This window comes from Eptatretus burgeri, chromosome 11 (genome assembly GCF_056783735.1).
Source record: "Eptatretus burgeri isolate ZD-2024b chromosome 11, Ebu_testis_v1, whole genome shotgun sequence".
Taxonomy (NCBI): Eukaryota; Metazoa; Chordata; class Myxini; order Myxiniformes; family Myxinidae; genus Eptatretus; species Eptatretus burgeri.
The window spans coordinates 56,937,820-56,955,819 of NC_140971.1; the positions used below are offsets into that span (position 1 = coordinate 56,937,820).

The following is an 18,000-nucleotide window of genomic DNA, read 5'->3' on the forward strand; positions in this document are numbered from 1 at the left end:
TATATATATGGTGTGTGCATTCCTCCAAGATATTCTTGTAGCACACAGCATATATATACTGTACCATGTGCAGTTGGAAATATTCCAGTGTAATACAGAAACTTACTGTGAAATGTCGAGTCGTGCCTTTGTGTTCTTATAAAATTTAAACTTTCTCCATGTTCATGTTGCAGTTCATTGCTTTTAAAGATGAGAATTGCTCAATGGCGTTTTCCCGCATGCGCTGATCCTGGATGAATTTATTGCTGGCATCTTCAATCTGTTGAAATTCCTGCAGGAATACATGAGAGAGAATGGTGAAAGGGCAAAGATAATATAAATGTTCATAGTATCTGGCCATAAAAACTTTATCACTGTAAGGTTCATAACCCTATGCACTCAAAGACAAATGAAGGGTTAAGCAAATGGTTCATTTCTGTCTGTCCTTCCATCTGTCACCACCGTCAACTTATGATTGAGGAACAACTAATTCAAATTGAATTTTATATTTGAATCCAAATTGGAACACAGATCGGAAAACAAACCTGCTGTTGAAATGGACTTCGTCTCTGAATTTTTCCTGATCGCACAAAGAGGAGTGAGATAATATTTTCACTCTGTCTGCCTGTCTGGCAGTCAAACAAAATTGAAAATCACGACAAACAAAACAAGTAGTTTTTTTGGACATCACAAAGCGCAAATACAACAGGTATGAATAACTAATGTAACGTGTTAGATATGGTGCATCGACATTGCCCCCTGCAAGTTAGACACAGTGCCAACGGCAGTAAATTCCAGAAAGAATTAATTTATATGACTTTTACAATCTTTATTTTATTTAAATTGAATTGTATACTATATAAATTGAAAGGCAAAAGGTTTGAAGGTGAATATCGGAAAGACGAAGGTGATGGCAAGTGGTAAAGCATGTGGTGAGGTGGAAAGGACTGGGAAGTGGCCGTGTGCTGTGTGCAGGAAGGGTGTCGGAGTGAACTCCATTCAGTGTACAATGTGTGCTGAATGGGTTCATCGAAAATGTAGTGGGGTGAGAGGGTCATTAACCAGTGTGGCAGCTACGTTCAAGTGTAAGGTGTGCATCGAGGGAGCAGCAGATGAAGGAATTGTTGAGTTGGATCTTGGAGATGGTGTGAAGTTGGAAGGGGTGAAAACATTTTGCTATCTCGGAGACATGCTGAATGGAGAAGGTGGATCAGACTCTTCGATGGTTGCTCGAGTGAGATGTGCATGGAAGAAGTTTCAAGAACTGAGTGGCGTGCTGACGAAGAGGGGAGTGTCATTGAAGCTGAAGGGAAAGGTGTATGCTACATGTATGAGGAGTACGATGATTTATGGGAGTGAGACATGGGTACTGAACATGGAGCAGCAACAAAGGATGGAAAGGGTGGAAATGCGAATGGTTCGGTGGATGTGTGGAGTATCATTGAGAGAGAGGAAGACAAATGATGACCTGCGGAAGATGATGGGAATAGAGTCTGTGATGGATGTTGTGAAGAGAAACAGGTTGAGATGGTTGGGTCATGTGTTGAGAAAGGATGAAAGTGACTGGGTGAGAGGAGTGTTGGAAATGAGTGTAGTCGGAAGTAGAGGACGGGGAAGACCGAGAAAAACTTGGCTAAATGTGGTGGAAGAGGAAATGTGGGCAAGGGGATTAAGAAGGGGAGATACAGAAAACAGGGTAAAGTGGAGAAGATTGTCATGGGGCCCGCAAGGCTAACCCCTGCTTTAGCGGGGAAAATGGCCTTTAAATGCTTGTGTGTGTGTGTGTGTGTGTGTGTGTGTGTGTGTGTGTGTGTGTGTGTGTGTGTGTGTGTGTGTGTGTGTGTGTGTGTGTGTGTGTGTGTGTGTGTGTGTGAATTGTATACTTCAACACCGCAGAACCCAAATCACCATCTTGTCACTTTCAAAACCCTCCCATTTGGTAGCACTTGGACATGTTCAACATGATGGTGTAAAAGACTGCTTCGAAACTTACAAAAACAGCACGTCACTTCCGGAATTTTTCAATGATCTTCGAAATCTTTATTTTATTCATATTGAAGTAGATATTGGACTTGAATACAGCATGGGGGTATCATGTTCTATGAATTCACCAGTTGAAAGAGTAACATCAACATTTAATGATTGCATATTCGTTTAGGATTGAATGTTGAACTCGGTCTGCTTATTGCATCTTTATGAATGTATGGTGGGGCATGTTATGTGGTGCACTTGTGCGTCAGGACAACGATTTTATCAGGGAAGGGCACACAATGGCATACTTTTTGTAAAATTGAAAGAGTTGTTCAAACTCCACCAGCAAGCAAACACAAACACATGCGATAGCTGACTTAACATCTTCACCTCACTCACCCCACCACCCCCACGCCTCTCCGATTGGTGAAAGGATTGATTTAAGATCTGCCTTCAAAGGGCACACCAGGATGGAAGTTTATGGTCGGGTGGGAAATTGAACACAGACTAGAAAAAAAAAACAAAATCAAAGGCTTTGCAATCCGATGGGATGTGCCATACTCTGTATTACAGACCATTGGTTCGACACTTCTTCGCCTGGGATCATACTTGGTGGTTTGCCTTCCCTCTCAAAGTTGCAGTCAGAGTAGGAATTTGGAAAATTTTCATGGAGCCGGTGATGGCTCGGCTACTCTTCACAAAGGACAGTGTGAGATCTTTAACATCCACCAACGACTGCCGGCAGAGTGGACGCTCACTTTAACATCCATTTGAAGGAAGGGCACACAGATCGATGAATCACCCTGCCTGTCATACACCGAGATCGAGAGAGGCACAAAGCACCTCTCCCTTTATTTGGGATGGTTTCTCTGTATTGACAGTTAATGGCTGGGTCGAGATTCAAACCCAGGCTTTACAGCTTACATGCAAGTGTGCGTGTTTCATGGCCATCCTGTCAGCCCATTGCTTTGCTCTATCAATGCAACACTAAGAAAATTCTTCAATGTTGTTTCTTTCTCCATACTCTTATCACCTCACACTTTTACAATCAATCATTTTCTCTTGATTTTCAAAGATCATCATATTTTTCATATTAATAGGCTTTGATCCAATGTCATGTAATTTTAAGATTGTGGTTGTTGGTCGAGGTTATATTTAGTGTTTACCTTGCATATAAATTCAAATATCATCCAACTTCCTGACCCGAATTTCAACCAACGGTACTCCAACTCTTCTGGATCTGATTTTGACAAATTCGCCTGAAAATATCTGCTGTTCTTTCTCCGCTCTAAGCGGTTCTTCTGACCACATGCTTGTCAAAGAAAACATCTCTCTGGTGGTTATTAGAGAACCACGTCAGCACCATCGAGTCTGGTATTTCACTCAGGCTGACCGGCAGGGTCCCCAAGCAGCCATCAAACTTCGAGACTGGTCTCCCATTTCGACTTTCTCCGACATCAACTCATCCTGGGAATTATTTCAAAGAAATTTGCTCTTTTGCCGACACAGAGTTATCCCCTCTCGGCTGCAGTTATCCTTCCCTTCCTCACACCCATGGTTCACTGAAGCTTGTGGTGAGGCAGTTGTCCTGAAACAACTTGCCTTTGTCTTATGGAAAGCAAACCCAACTGAGGGTAATTGGAGTTCCTTTCATAAAGCTCGGAACAAGTGTATGTCCACCTTCAGGAGAGCCAGAAACAACATATTTCTAATCTCAAGTCTGAACTCTCAAACCTCTCACTCCTCCAAATCCTGGTGGCGTCAAATCAAATTCTGCTTCTGGTGTATGTTCCCCCTCCATCCCCTCACTTAAATCAAATAGCCGCACTGCTGACACCGCACGTGATAAGGCTGAATGCCGAAAGTCGGTGTTTGCATCTAAATATTGTGTCCGAAACCCATCGGTTTCTGTGCCCACAAAACCCAATCGCATCCAACTGTCCTTGGACTCTGTGTCCTTTTCTTCTGACAAAGTGGAGAGTTTGCTGCCAAACCTCAACTCAGATTCTGCAACTGGTCCAGACGGCATCAGCCCACGTGTCCTAAAAACCTCCTCCTCTGCTCTTGCTCACCCTCTCTCTGTTCGATTCACCCTTTCATTTTCTCAAAGTCATCTGCAATCTGCTTGGAAATCAGCAAACATTACTGCCCTGCATAAAAAGGTGCAAAAACACATCCCTGCAACTACAGACCAATCAGCCAGTCTCTCCTGGGAAAGCCACCTTTCCAATCTGGCCACCAAAGCCAGTTGCAAGTGTGGGGGAAAAATTTATATTCATGTATTTTAAATTGTAACAAATGGAGTTTCAGAAATGTAACTTTTATGCTGCAAATTGAATTGGCTGTCATTTCTGGCCAAAAGACTTTTGCCCTAAATGATAAGAAATGTGTTGTTCTGGAGCAGAGTGACCGAGCTGATAAATGAACCTTTGCTTTGAAAATGTACGAAGTGGCTTTTTGTCTAAAGGACACGTCTACAGTCTGGGTGAATATCCCCCAACCTCTCTCTCATGGAAGTATAAAATGCTTTGAAAGGCACATTGTTCTCAGTGCGAGCACGTGAGGAAGTATAGTTTCCCAGTGGCTTGTACTCCTTGGAACTGACCAAGTACCAAGTTCGAATAAAACTCTCTGATGTAATGCAGAAGTGAATTGAATCGGGTTGGTCTAACTGTTAACTAAAGTAAGAATAAATAAAATAGAACCAAATAATATTGCAATCAATGGGGATTTTTAAGTTCATTGTACAAGGGTGAGAAGTGTATGGTGTATTATGAGGAAATAAATTGTTTCACAAGGAAGGACTTGTGTGGACATCAGCTTTATCAGTGTCGATAGGGTTTTTGTAGGATTTTATAATCAAATCAGACAAACGTTAAACTCTGTCTGAAGTCAAATAGGATTCCACAATCAGCCAGTTAGAATCCTTCAGGAGGACAATGATCACAACAAGGTGGGTTTAAAAAATCCACATCACCAACTGGGAATCTTCCGTCGTGCAAAGTCCTACCGGAGCTCCTGGCCACAGACAAAGCATTCGTCCGCAGTCTGATGGAGTACTGCTCTCCCCTCTGGGCTGGTGCTCCTGCCTCTCACCTTTCTCGGCTTCGTGCTGTGGAAACCACGGCATTTAGGATCAAAGGCATCTTCCGCGATGAGGCTGAGTCTTTGGGCCTCTCACTCTCTCAACGCAGGCAGTTCAGTGGTCTTTCTGTCTTCTTCAGTCTCCTCTCTGGTCTCACCTCCTACTGCTCTGTCTGCGATATATCCCCACAATATTTCCGCAGGGCCCCCAAGGTCTGCCAACAACCCCCTTCTGGGAAAACAACCTAAATCATGAATCACTGCTCACCTTCACTCTTTCATTCCTCTTTTTCTCTGCCTTTGGAATAAACTTCCACACTCTCTTCAATCCCATTCTTCCCTCCAGGCCTTCAAAACAGCTGTTCACCACCACCTCTTATCTTTCCCCATCCAAAAGACTCCATCTTTTATATCCCTGTTAATCCACCCCAAATCCACCTCCTTCAAATTCCCTGCTTTCCTTCCTGAAAGTCCCTGTAATGTCCATCTTGTTTTCCCCGTGTACCCCACCCCATTCCTCTCCCTTCCACAGATCTCCTGATGTCTCTGTTCCCCACCGTTTTGTCCTTCCCTCTCCCGCCCCTCTTGTCTCATGCACCCTTGCTGTGCGATGTGCGTTACCTCTCATACGAGCCTCGATAATGTTTACAAAAAAAACAGAAATGTATATTGGGTCATTGCGAATGGATGCTGTGGTTTTTTTTCTCTTACTTTCTCCAGCTGTTTCTTCAGCTTCTGTCTCTTTTCTTGAAGATAAAAGCAATGTGTCGTCAGTGTCAGCTGGTCATTCATTGTCTGCAAATCGTTTATGGTATAATGTTGGGGAAGCATTGGGTTTAAAAGCCAAATATATCGAAATCTATCGATATACATATATATATATATATATACATATATACATATATATACATATATACATATATATATATATACATATATACATATATACATATATATACATATATATATATATATATATATATACATATATATATATACATATATACATACATATATATATATACATATATATATATATATACATATATACATCCCTGTGTCATAAGAGGCGACCAGGGTTGCGTCAGGAAGGGCATCCGGCGTAAAACATGTGCCAAATCACTATGCGGATCAGACGGATGATCCGCTGTGGCGACCCCAAACGGGAGCAGCCGAAAGAAGAAGAAGAAGAAGATATATACATATATACATATATATATATACATATATATTGTTGCGGGCCGGGGGTCAGGTGAGAAGACCACTTGGGAGGAAAGCTATCTCGGCTCCCACCAGACTCCCCGGATTTGCAGGCCGTCGCACACGCATAATTCCGTGATGCGGCGGGTCGCTAACTAACCGTGGACACCAATAACTCAACCGCATGACCTCGGGTTCGCCCGTCTCTGGGTTAACCGGGTTACCTAATTAATCATGTGATTTAATTACCGAGCAACACGCCCTTGGTATGCCTTGTCCAAACTGGATCACTTTCCTGGACCGGATCGGGTGCAGCCGAGCGACACTGCCAAGGACGTTGCTAGGCAACGGTGGCGTCCATAGCAACGGTGCTCAAAAGCATACAACGAGATCCTGGTATGAACCGACCTGTCAAGTTTCACCAAAATTGGTTGACTCCTCTGGCCTCCAGAGCTGTCCATTACATACAAACATGCAAACATACAGACAGACGGAAAAAGTGAAAATAAGGTACTCCAGCGACCACCCAACAAACATACAAACATACATACAAACATACAGACAGACGGAAAAACTGAGATAAAGGGACTAACTTGCAGCGACAACCCAACAAAAACTTCAAATTAGAAAAATAATAATAGGTACACGTATTGCATGAAGGGGAGGAGTATCATGGTCAAGGCAGAGCAGAAGCTTTGTGCCATAGGATCTCACCCCTTATAAAGGGAAGAGGAGGAGGAGGAGAAGGAGGAGGGAATGGAGGAGGAGAAGGAGGAGAAGGAGAAATAAGAAGGAGAAATAAGGAGAAATAAGAAGGAGAAATAAGAAGGAGAAATAGAAGGATAAGTGGAAGGATAAGAAGAAGGATAAGGAGAAGAAAAAGGATAAGAAGAAGGAGAAGGATAAGAAGAAGAAGGATAAGAAGAAGGAGAAGAAGGAGAAGGATAAGAAGGATAAGAAGGAGAAGGATAAGAAGAAGGATAAGACCAAGATGAAGACCAAGACAAAGATCAAGACGAAGACCAAGACGAAGACCAAGACGAAGACCAAGACGAAGACCAAGACCAAGAAGATATCTCGATCTGAATGCAGAACACCAAGATAAAAGATGATAGTTGGGGGTGCTTAGAACCCAGGATAGACTGCTCAGAGGAGATCGACTATCCCTCCAGCTATCCTGTGATCCCAGAACAACACACGGTCAACATGGATTTTTACAAGTTCATATTAACACCAGTCCTTGGTGTCATCTTCTCCCTGAACAGCCTCCAAAGCAGGACAACATGGTGTTTATGAACTTGTGATAAATGTCACCCCGACATGCACACAGAGGATACCGTGAACGTAAGTATGCTGAATGAAAGACGTTGGGACATTTTATAACAAAGAAGAAAGACGAGTTTGATATTCCTGAGTTGAGAGATAAACAGTGAAGGTACAAAGAGCAGGTTTTGGCGCACTAGGATAAATAAACATCTTACCTCTTGGAGATGAGGTCGTGTTGCAGGAAGATCGTCGGTTGAGCTCGAAGTCATGGTTTTTGGAGGGAAAGCATGAGATTTAAACCCGAGAGCGAGGAGATCAAACATATTGCCTGCTTTCACACCAGATACAAGCACGGAATGAACACAAGTAAAGTTATATTGGGATTGCTCGGTCAAGAATAACTGAATAGAAGGGTTTCATGACTTTGCAGACAGTCGAGAATCCGGACGAGAAGGCATAAGGGTTGCATTGAATGAGGACTGGCTTGAGGATCTCCAAAGCAAAGTTTCCCAAGTGGAGAAGGAACATCAAAAAGAACCTGGAAGGCAAGGGTGTGCAAGTCAGGAGAGATTCAGATGCAGATATACTGTTGTGCTTACATTGAATCTTCAAACAAGAAAGCAAAGAATATGAGCTTCTCAAAGTGAACCAAATGTTCTGCATCGACAATAATTATATTTTCCATTATTTTCTTCAGAATGTTTGCCGGATTAGGAATGGTTATGTAATGATGTTTATCATTTTGTAGAATAATGGTGGTTCTATTCAGGTGTAAAGCTGGCAGGATACCCGAGAGGGATGCACACTCGTCCCTGAGCTGTCTCTCCGGGTTTTCAATCCTGACATCGCAAGAAACTGTCACCCGAGTGTTTCTCATGCAGGGTTAACTCTTCATCAATATCCATCGTCCATCACAGGGATGTTAAACTGGAGAACAAGACTGCTGGCACTCCTCATTTGTGAACGTACAATCTCCAATGGTGTTTCAGGAAAAGTAGGTGAGTTATCCATGGCACCCTGCATGAATTACAAATTTCTTCCCAAATCAGCCACACTCAAATGTTGGGCCTGGACAGCCGGTTCAGAAAAGACTTGGGCCCAAAACTCTCTCCAGTCAACACCAAAAGACAAGAATAACTTTAGTAGTTGTTGTTGTCGAGGAAGACTTCATCCATTCCTCAGTTTCAATCAGAGTGCAGCAGTGATTGCAAAAAACATATTGTTGCGGATTCGCGCCCGCCGGCGTGCGAACGGCCACGTAACTCGAATCGCGGCACGTCGCCCACCGGACGGACAATTCCGTCGTGACCCTCTCGGACTAACGCCGGGAACTAGTCACGGGTGGGCCTTTCGGCCTCACCACGATCGTGCCAATCGGCCCCCCGCGTGGGATAGGGTTGTTCGCCAAATTCGACCTACCTAAGTACCCACACGGAGGGTAGACCGGGCGAACGCACCTCGACGCAGGTCGACTTCGGACACAGGCCACTTTAAGCGACCCGTTCCGTACTATCGGGATAACCGAGCGGTGTTATCGTCAACCTCGACGGTTCCGATTAATTATTGGGCGTATTTAGCCCACGACCAACCCTTTACGTGAAGTAAGATGGAGATTCAATTAAAGAAAAGACGAAGCGAAACGGGAAAAACAGTTCAACATAAGGCACATTTATTCCGCGGCAAACGGAAAGCACACATATACAATTACAACAATTATGCACCAAAAGCAAATGCAACAAAAGAGACACAATGCAGATCTACTACCGACTACGCAAGCACATGGCAACACTTACACAGTTTTACTTCACAGACGGCGCCGACAACACATATAAGTCCAAAGCAAAAGAAAAAGGAAGAGGCCACCCTCAACTACAAGGGGGCAGACGTGGTCTGTGGGCGCGAGACCGGGCAGAGCCTACCCGTCTTGGCTGCTGCGCTGCAAAATGGCGGCGGCGCCCCGACTCCGCGGGCCTCGCTGGCACTGCCTGGAATGGGGTGGGAACGGGCCCCCTTCTCACACTATCTCAGCGCGGGGGGAAACAGGGGGGGTTGTTGATGCTCTGGGGAAAGAGGATATCTGGCCTGCCTGGGTCCCGCGACGAGCGACTCCACTGCGACCTCGACCGCGTTCCCGGCCTCCCCTCTCCGCAGCTCCCCGACTCTAACACGAGCGCAGACCTCCACAAAGCTCCTTGGCTTCTCCAGACTCTCCGGACCCCGACAGACACTCTCTCGACTGATTTCGCCGCCGCCACAACTCTCCAACTCTTCCTCGATTCGCCCCGCGCTCGGCGCTTTATAGTGCGACAGGAGAAACCATATGCAGATTTTTGGATCAGGATCGGCTCGGGGGCGGAGCCACGCTCGCCCATTGGACAGAGGAAAAGTGGGCGTGAATCATTCCTGATCCTCGAATCTGCATATATCGATTATACTCCGACGCGCCTGGAGGCAGGGCCAAATCGCCCCACGCTCGCTGATAGGACGGAACAGAAGTGGGCGTGAATCATTCTTGATCCGATTTCTCGGAAAGGCCGCTTTTTGCACCCGCTGCTCGGTGCGCGCCCTGTACGAGTCCAGGATCGGTGCCCACAAGCGGCGCGGGAATGGCGGTGATGCGATGGTTGCGAGAGCGAGATGTGACGGTAAAGGTCGTGGCTGTTAGCATTGTTGTTGTTGTTGTTGTTGTTGTTGTTGTTGTGAAGCGGCGTTGCGGTTGGTGGTTGTTGTGTGATGGCTGTTGAGACGTGGTTGGCTCAAAATAAAGATAGAACAGAAAAACGGCTGTCTTAAAGGGTCGCAGCCCGAATGAATGACATTTATTCCCTCTAAACAACGGGTTTGGGCTAACTACACATATACTTACAGAGATATCTCACCTACGGGACCTGAATGGTGGTTTGCGAATTTCCTCAACCACAACAATATATACAGGCTTTTAAAATGGAGTGCATGCAAACTATGGATGACTGTTTCTGCAATGATTTACCAGAAAACATGACCAAAAGAAAATCTTTGCGGGGGAATTAGTCCCGACTTTGTGTGTTGTGCAAACAAGATTGAGACTCTTGAATAAGATTATGAGCCAGGTTGTGGTTCTTACCAAAACAGGAACATTCTCCAAGTCCCAAGGAAAGATCGACTCCAACTCCGCTTTGCATGTTCTGTTTCCTGTAAAAGCACAAATTTGTTGGAAATTATTCTGATTAGTAGTAAAGATATGATGACCCTGAAATTATTTTGCTTCCAAGTGTCATGACGAACTATAATTTGGAATTTTAATGTATAATCTGTAATGCAATAAACTCATTTGGACTGCAATATATCATCCTCTCCTTCATTCATTGCTGCACTGAAACAAAATGATGATCACAGGTTAATAGGTCACACGAAAGTGGTACGATTGTCATTGTTCACTATCAGTAACCTTTAATGACCATGGATAGTACAAACTCTCAGCTATTTCACTGTGCTTGCCATGGTCACAATCACTGTTGCCATGACACTCCTCCACTACAGGTTTCCACAGGGTTTGTTTTTTTTCATAGAAAGAGCAGTGGCACTGGCAGTTCTTTGCTGATAAGGAGGTTATTTTTGTGCAAAAAGACAAGTCTTTCAGTGAAAAGTATTTCTTCAAGATGGATAAAATGTGGCCGAATTCAAGATGGTACCCGAGTGGTAGTTCTTTGCTGAGAATGAGGTGAATGTAATGATAAGTGTGAAATGCTCCAAAGCTCGAATATCCCCGAAAAGGACTGAAGGAGAGTCTGCTCTTCCAAACCAACGAGGTATGGGAGTTGGGGACAATCGTAGATATTGTAATATTCCAATTATGGTGTGGGAGCTGCAGTGCACATTTCCAGTGCCTGATTGCGATCACATTTTGATTTTAAACTCACGAAGAGAAATGACATGACCATGCTAAAGTATGTCCGATTCATATACTAATACACATTTACACTGCACACACATGCAAAGTACTGCAATCACTTCATTTCATGCGGCAGGAAAATTATTTTTATTATTGCGAGTTATTTTAACAGTTGACAGCCAAACCCCACTTGACGCGGTCTCAAATCTGAAGCAAAACTCCTTGAGTTAGAGTTTGGGAACTCGGGTTGGGTACAGCACGACTCTCGGCTGCTTGATTTCATATTGCACACAGGTGTGTGGTCTCCATTTTCTCCTGCTTCCGTTCTGATCTTCACCCTCTGCCCCACCCCCAAGGTTTCTATTGGGTGCACGTGGTGTGCCAGTAATCCCTTCCTGCTGAAACTCCCAAAATCCAGACTCAACTCCACTCATTCCTTCCTATTTTTTTCCTCCACCTGTGGAACCAACTTCCTCAATCTCTTCAATCTCATTCTTCCTTTAAGGGCTTCAAAACGGTTGTTCACCACCATATCAGGTAGTCACGCATCCACATCCACAATCTTTTCCACCCTCCCCAAGCGCATCTCTTTCCATGATCCGAGTTTTTCCTTCGACTTCTGTGATTGAGAGTTCGTGGTTGTATCAATCTTCTTCACTCCCTATGTTCGCCTCCCTTTGCTCTCATTCTTCCCCTCCCCTTGCTCTCATTCTTCCCCACATCTGTTCCCCATCCAAATCTCCCTTTAATTTGTTCCTCAAGCCCCTGTTAACATGTAGCCTTGCCCCCTCTTCCTGCTGTTGATTGCCCATGCCAGAGGTGAGGGTATTGCATTTGGGTCTGTTTGTCTGTTCACACAGAACATTGATTGTGTGTTTTAATTACATTAGACCATTTAGAACTTTACGACCCCCTGAGAAAATTAAGAACCTTTCTCAACCTCAGACCCATTAACACCATAAAAACTCAAAAGATAATGAAGAGCCCTAAAACCCCATTGAGACTCCTAAAATCCATTTAGAAGCTCAGACCCTTTGAAACCCTGAAGATCCTTTATAACACTTGTATCATACAAAACCCCAAAGAACCTTTCAAACCAAAATTCCCTTTAAAACCCCAAAGACCCTTTACAACCTGACCCAGGACATCCAGAACAGCTTGGACCCCCAGACCCAGAATACCCGAAAAGGCCCTTGAGAACTGCAACACCCATCAAGACACTTTTACACCACAGAGATCCTTTCGACCCCGAAGGCCATTTAGATTCCTAATACACTTCAAGACCCTTTCAAACCACAATGTACCTTTGAGACTACAAAGACGCTTTCGACCCTGAACACCCTTCATCACCCTCTAGGTTCCTGAGACCCTTGAGAACCCTGAGATACTTCAGCCCCTCTCGACCCCGTTATACCCTTTGGAACCCCAAGACCGCTTCGACCCTTTTGATCTCCTTGGAATCTTTCGAACCCCGAACATCCTGAGACTCCTTTTTAGCATTTTGTCTTTTACACCTTTCAAACCTTTTTGAGACCCTCAAGACCTTAAATTACACCCTTTAGATCCTTCAACCTTTCAAGACCGTTTCGTAACTTTTGAGTCTTTTAACTATTTCAACCCTTTCAACCCTTTACACCCATTTCGACCTTTCAAACTTTAGACGTTCAGACCATTTGACCTTTCCAACTTTTCAGACCTTTCACATTTACAATTAAACCATTCAGAAATTGAATTTGCAATCAACCCTGAGCTAGTGGTTCTTGCTCCGTCACCCTGAGCTGGTGGTTCTTGCTCCGTCACGCTGAGCAAGTGGTTCTTGCTCCATCGCCCTGAGTGAAGGGTTCATGCTCCATCACCCTGAGCAAGTGGTTTGTGCTCCATTATCCTGAGTGAATGGTTCATGCTCCGTCACCATGAGCGAGTGGTTTGTGCTCCGTCACCATGAGCAAGTGGTTCGTGCTCCATTATCCTGAGCGAGTGGTTTGTGCTCCGTCACAATGAGCGAGTGGTTTGTGCTCCGTCACCCTGAGCAAGTGGTTCGTGCTCCGTCATCATGAGTGAATGGTTCGTGCTCCGTCACCCTGAGCGAGTGGTTCGTGCTCCGTCATCCTGAGCGAGTTGTGAAATAACACCCAATTTCCGAGCTGTTTGCGGAATTAACAAGTTTCTAAATTACTGAGCCAAATTGTTTTTCCACCAGTCACACGCAGCTGTTCATAAAGATTAACGTTTGTGAACATATCCCTGAAACGTCAATGTGAATGCAACGTTGTTTTTCAGTGAAAGCCACTCAAGGTTTCTGGGTTGTATGCAGCGAGTGCTGCAGTTGGGAATCACACTGACTCTATCCTGCCGATTCCCGAAAAATTGCCGGTGTGTGTATGTGTGTGTGTGTGTGTGTGTGTGTGTGTGTGTGTGTGTGTGTGTGTGTGTGTGTGTGTGTGTGTGTGTGTGTGTGTGTGTGTGTGTGTGTGTGTGTGTGTGTGTGTGTGTGTGTGTGTGTGTGTGTGTGTGTGTTGTTCAGAAAGCAAAACGTATTTCCTCTGCTCACTGCTGACTCCCCTACCTATCTGTCTGTCTCTCTATCTCTATACCCTTCGCCATCTCCATCTCTCTCTCTCTGTGCACATATTCAGACGGTGTTATGTCTGGATGGTGTTGTGTTTGGGCAGTGTTTGTGTCGAGACAGGGGTTTGTCTCAGCACGTGGCTGATCGATGTTTGTCTCCTGCCAGCTTGGCTCCGGACGCATCGGGGCGGTATTTATATCTGGACGGGAGATTGTCTCCAGACCGTGTTTATAGTGTGACCAGTGGAAAATGGATTTCAGACATTATTTTGTTTCCATCTTGAATGTTATTATATGCAGACTCATTTTGATGAAACATTATGAATCGTAATTAACGCTCCACCGCACGTCTGCCTTCCCTTCCTCTCACCTCACACTGTCTTCCCTTCCCCCACCCCTCTTTGCCCCCACCCCCACATCCCTCCACCTCTTCACTCTCCCTGCTCTCTCTCACCTCACCCCTCTCTACCTCTTCTCCCCTCTTTTTCTCCCTGCCCCCTTTAGTATTACCGTCAGCGAAGCGACAGGTGGTATTTGCACGTTCCTAAAAATATAATTATAAAAATGATCACCCCCTTCCTCTGCATCCATTGATTGTAAATAAAAAGCCCCTTGTACTTTCAGAATGTGTCTTTTCAGATAAATCTAGAAGGGCACTCGGGAGAGCACATACTTCTGCTGTGCAATGCCTGATCCAATGGAACATATCAGGCACAATAAATATTTCGTTTTTAGCCCCATCGTTGAATGATGAAGAATCACTTTTAAAATTAACTAAATCTCGGATTCGGATCTTCACCAAAATCAAATAAATTCATCCTTGTCACACACCCAACGTGTCTGGCAAGTTTCATCTGAATCTGACAACAACTTTTTGAGATATCCTGCACACAAACAAACAGACAGACAGATAGGGTGAAAACATAACCTCCTTCCACCTTTGTTGGTGGAGGTAAAAAAAACAAGAGCGTGAATTGCTTTGCAATATGTGTCCCCGACAGACGTGATCTTTTCTGAGTCCAAAAGGGCAGAATTCTGTGAGAAATTGAGGAAACGCCCTGAAACTCGAACTTGTCCTGTAACTTATCATAATAAAGCAATGTACAAAGTTTCAGTTGAATATGTTAAACGGAATAGGGGAGGAGTCTGAAAAACCACAGGTGGGATGGATGGACGGATAGAGAGCAAACCTATTGTCCCCTCTGGTGAAACCGGTAGGTGACTAATAAACTGCACAGGAATGAAGATGTGTGTGCAGAAATAAAATGAGTGCAATGATTAATGCAGTGTGGTGCACACTCACCGCTTGGGACGTGTTGGTTTTGTCCACAGAACAAAAACCTTTTGAAGCGTTCCTCCTCTGATTCAGAAAATTAGTTCGTTCCATTTTATGAATTCTGAGCTCACTTCTTTCAAAATAAATGTTGTCAGATAATTCTGTGATCTCATCTGCAAGAGAGTAATTTCACATCACATTGTCCTGTCTTTTCGATTTCAGGCCCAAGAACAAAGCCCTCACTGTGACGAGGGTATAACAATCCAAAATCACATTTTAGCTCTCAGACAAGCCTCGACAACGTCGACAACAATTTTTTTTTAAGGTGCACGTTTACAAAAGGAGAGTCAAACACAAGAAGCATTTCATCATCATAAAAATAATAATAATAATAATAATAATAATAATTATCACAGAGCATGCCCAATGCAGACCGTTGATGCAGTTACTAAGCTCGAATCCTGGTCGAGTCGTCACTCCAACTCAGGAAGTCAGGGTCAGAATACCGTTGATCAATTTCAGGAATTTGGCCATGGTGCTGGTGATAGCTCGCCTCGTCTAAACAAAGTATAGCATGGGATTTTTAACCTCCACTGACTAATCTTGGCAAATGGTACACCCAGTTGAACGTCCACCTGAGCGACAGCACACACATCGATGAATCACCACGGCGGTGAAACACGATGATGACAGTTTATAGCCGGGCGAGATTCAAACCTCGGCTCGAGAGCTGAGAGCGAGTGTGAGTATCCACCTCTCGGCCATCCTGACATCCTCAAATTAATATACTCTTCGTTTTATTGACACTTTGATGACACCTTGGTCTGCTAAATATCCAAATTCCATATTTTATCGATCTCTTTTCCACAAACCAAGGCCTGTGTTCATCTTCCAGTTTGCTGTGAAGAAAACTTATTCATGTCTCGGGGGGGAGGGGATGGGGAGGGGGATCTTGATCTCAAAATGAACCCCCTTTGGGCAGTTTCAAAGAGCCAGGTTTTCAAAAGGGGGTCGAAATACCAATTTGGCCATTTATGTCATTTTACATCTCATCATGTATGTGAATTTAAAGGGTGTGTGACAGGCAATATCACTCTCAAACTCGGCATACGTCTTGAAAACATAACCATAGAAAAGCCATTTTGTGTGATAAAAACTTTTATCATTGCCACAAACAAGGAATGATCCTATTTATCAAAAATCTGATGACCCTCGTCAAAGGTGAGAGGATTACATTTGGGTGTTTATCAGATTGATATGAAATTTTCACCATTAGTGTAACTACTCATGTACAATGTTTGAATGAAAATTATTATGTCATGGGTCACGTGGTGTGACAGCCATATTGGAAAAATGGAAAAACCTCTGAAAACACTGCTACACTGTAAAAACCTCTGAAAAACCTTGGACCTCTGAAATCGCATGAAGGAAAACAATTGAAACTTGGCAGCAAATACTCCTCATGGGGAATGAGTGATTTTTTTTAATGACATCACAGATAGCTTCGTTATGACATCATAATTGCATATGTGGAATGCCATATCCGATTAGTAAGAAAATTTTTGAGGATCATCTTGGGATAAAATGGTCCACAGAAATAAAAATTGACCAGCATAACCCACGCTCTGCGCAACATGTTGGGGTGGGTGTGTTTGAGAAAGGAACTGATGCAGAGTATCAGTCGTAATTTTACTTTAATGCAGTAAGTGGAATACGATTTCACTGTTTCAGAACCATTTTATTTCCTTTTTTTTGCACCATGCACCTCATATGGTCTTTGAGATAATGTAAGCCGAATATCACGTTACTCGAGCGCAGAACAAAGTCGAAGATAGTGCGACACGAAACCACAAACTTGGAAGGAATAGATAAGATGACGTCATCGGTCACGTGATTCGTCATCAGCCACATGTTAAAAAAAAAAACAGCTGCGTTGATATTAGTGATGTAAACTATGTGAATGAACATGTCAAATTCTGCAGAGAGAATGGAATCGCTCATGGAGGTTTCAAATCTTTACTCATTTCTGCTGATCATTGACTTTTGAGAATTTTGAAGTTGATATGTCATTGGAGAGGATGGTAGTGAGGAGGTATGTGAAGGCATGAACATGTTTCTGTGATATATTGTCAAGGTGCGCATTGTAGAGGCAGCAAGGGAAAACCACCACGGGAATTCATTGCCCCAGGGATTGCTTCATGTGGTAAATTTCGGTTTTTGGAATGAATTCATAATTTGGACAAAATATATTTCCTTTTCAGAGGGTACGTTGCCAGATGTTAGAATGTGTGAATAGAATGGAGCTCTGGGGAGCTTTTGATGCTTGAGCACGTGAGGTTGTTGTTGGTGTTATCCACATTGATCACAAACGTGTGAAACTGCCAAACTTAGACAAAAACACAGCAAAACAAAAAATGTATGTATAATGCATCATACTAACATTATCTGCAGCACATGTACACCTGTTTTATATCCACGATGAGGTGTGCATCCCAAACCTCAGGTAACAAAGCAATGACAGGGACCTTCAGCAGTTTTGCCCATCTGCTGTTTACCAACGGATTCAATGGAACCTCGAGACATTATACCTCCTCTTACAATCTCCTTCAACTCCATCCCTTGATTCTCGAGGGACAAATGAGGACTTGCAATGAATTACAAAGTACAAGTCAGCTCCAAGACTTACTGTTTACAGCTCCAATGCTGTTCACGAGTTATTTCACACATGGTGCACCTCTATCATCCTGTGCAAATGGTATTTAGAGCAGATAACAGTTCCACAATC

General features: G+C 43.9%; 1 protein-coding gene and 1 long non-coding RNA gene across 5 annotated transcripts in view; one reads left to right on the forward strand and one right to left on the reverse strand.

The window, feature by feature from the left end:
- LOC147017130 (unconventional myosin-If-like) overlaps positions 1–8,480 on the forward strand; it is a 335,840-nt gene extending 327,360 nt beyond the window's left edge. Inside the window, exon 5 of the mRNA XM_085846527.1 lies at positions 8,418–8,480. Coding sequence (XP_085702653.1) covers positions 8,418–8,463 — 46 coding nt within the window. The 3' untranslated portion in view covers positions 8,464–8,480. The remainder of the gene's footprint in view (positions 1–8,417) is intronic.
- Positions 21–15,401, reverse strand: LOC147017142 (uncharacterized). 4 transcript variants are annotated; one of them, XR_015049371.1, is made up of 5 exons: positions 15,243–15,401; positions 10,604–10,671; positions 7,716–8,038; positions 525–604; positions 21–271 (listed from the first exon to the last, which is right to left on the reverse strand). It is a non-coding gene; the product is annotated as an uncharacterized LOC147017142 (long non-coding RNA). The 4 variants fall into 4 exon arrangements; XR_015049369.1 differs by having other exon boundaries at positions 525–608; XR_015049368.1 differs by lacking the exon at positions 525–604.
- Between the last annotated feature and the right edge of the window lie 2,599 nt (positions 15,402–18,000).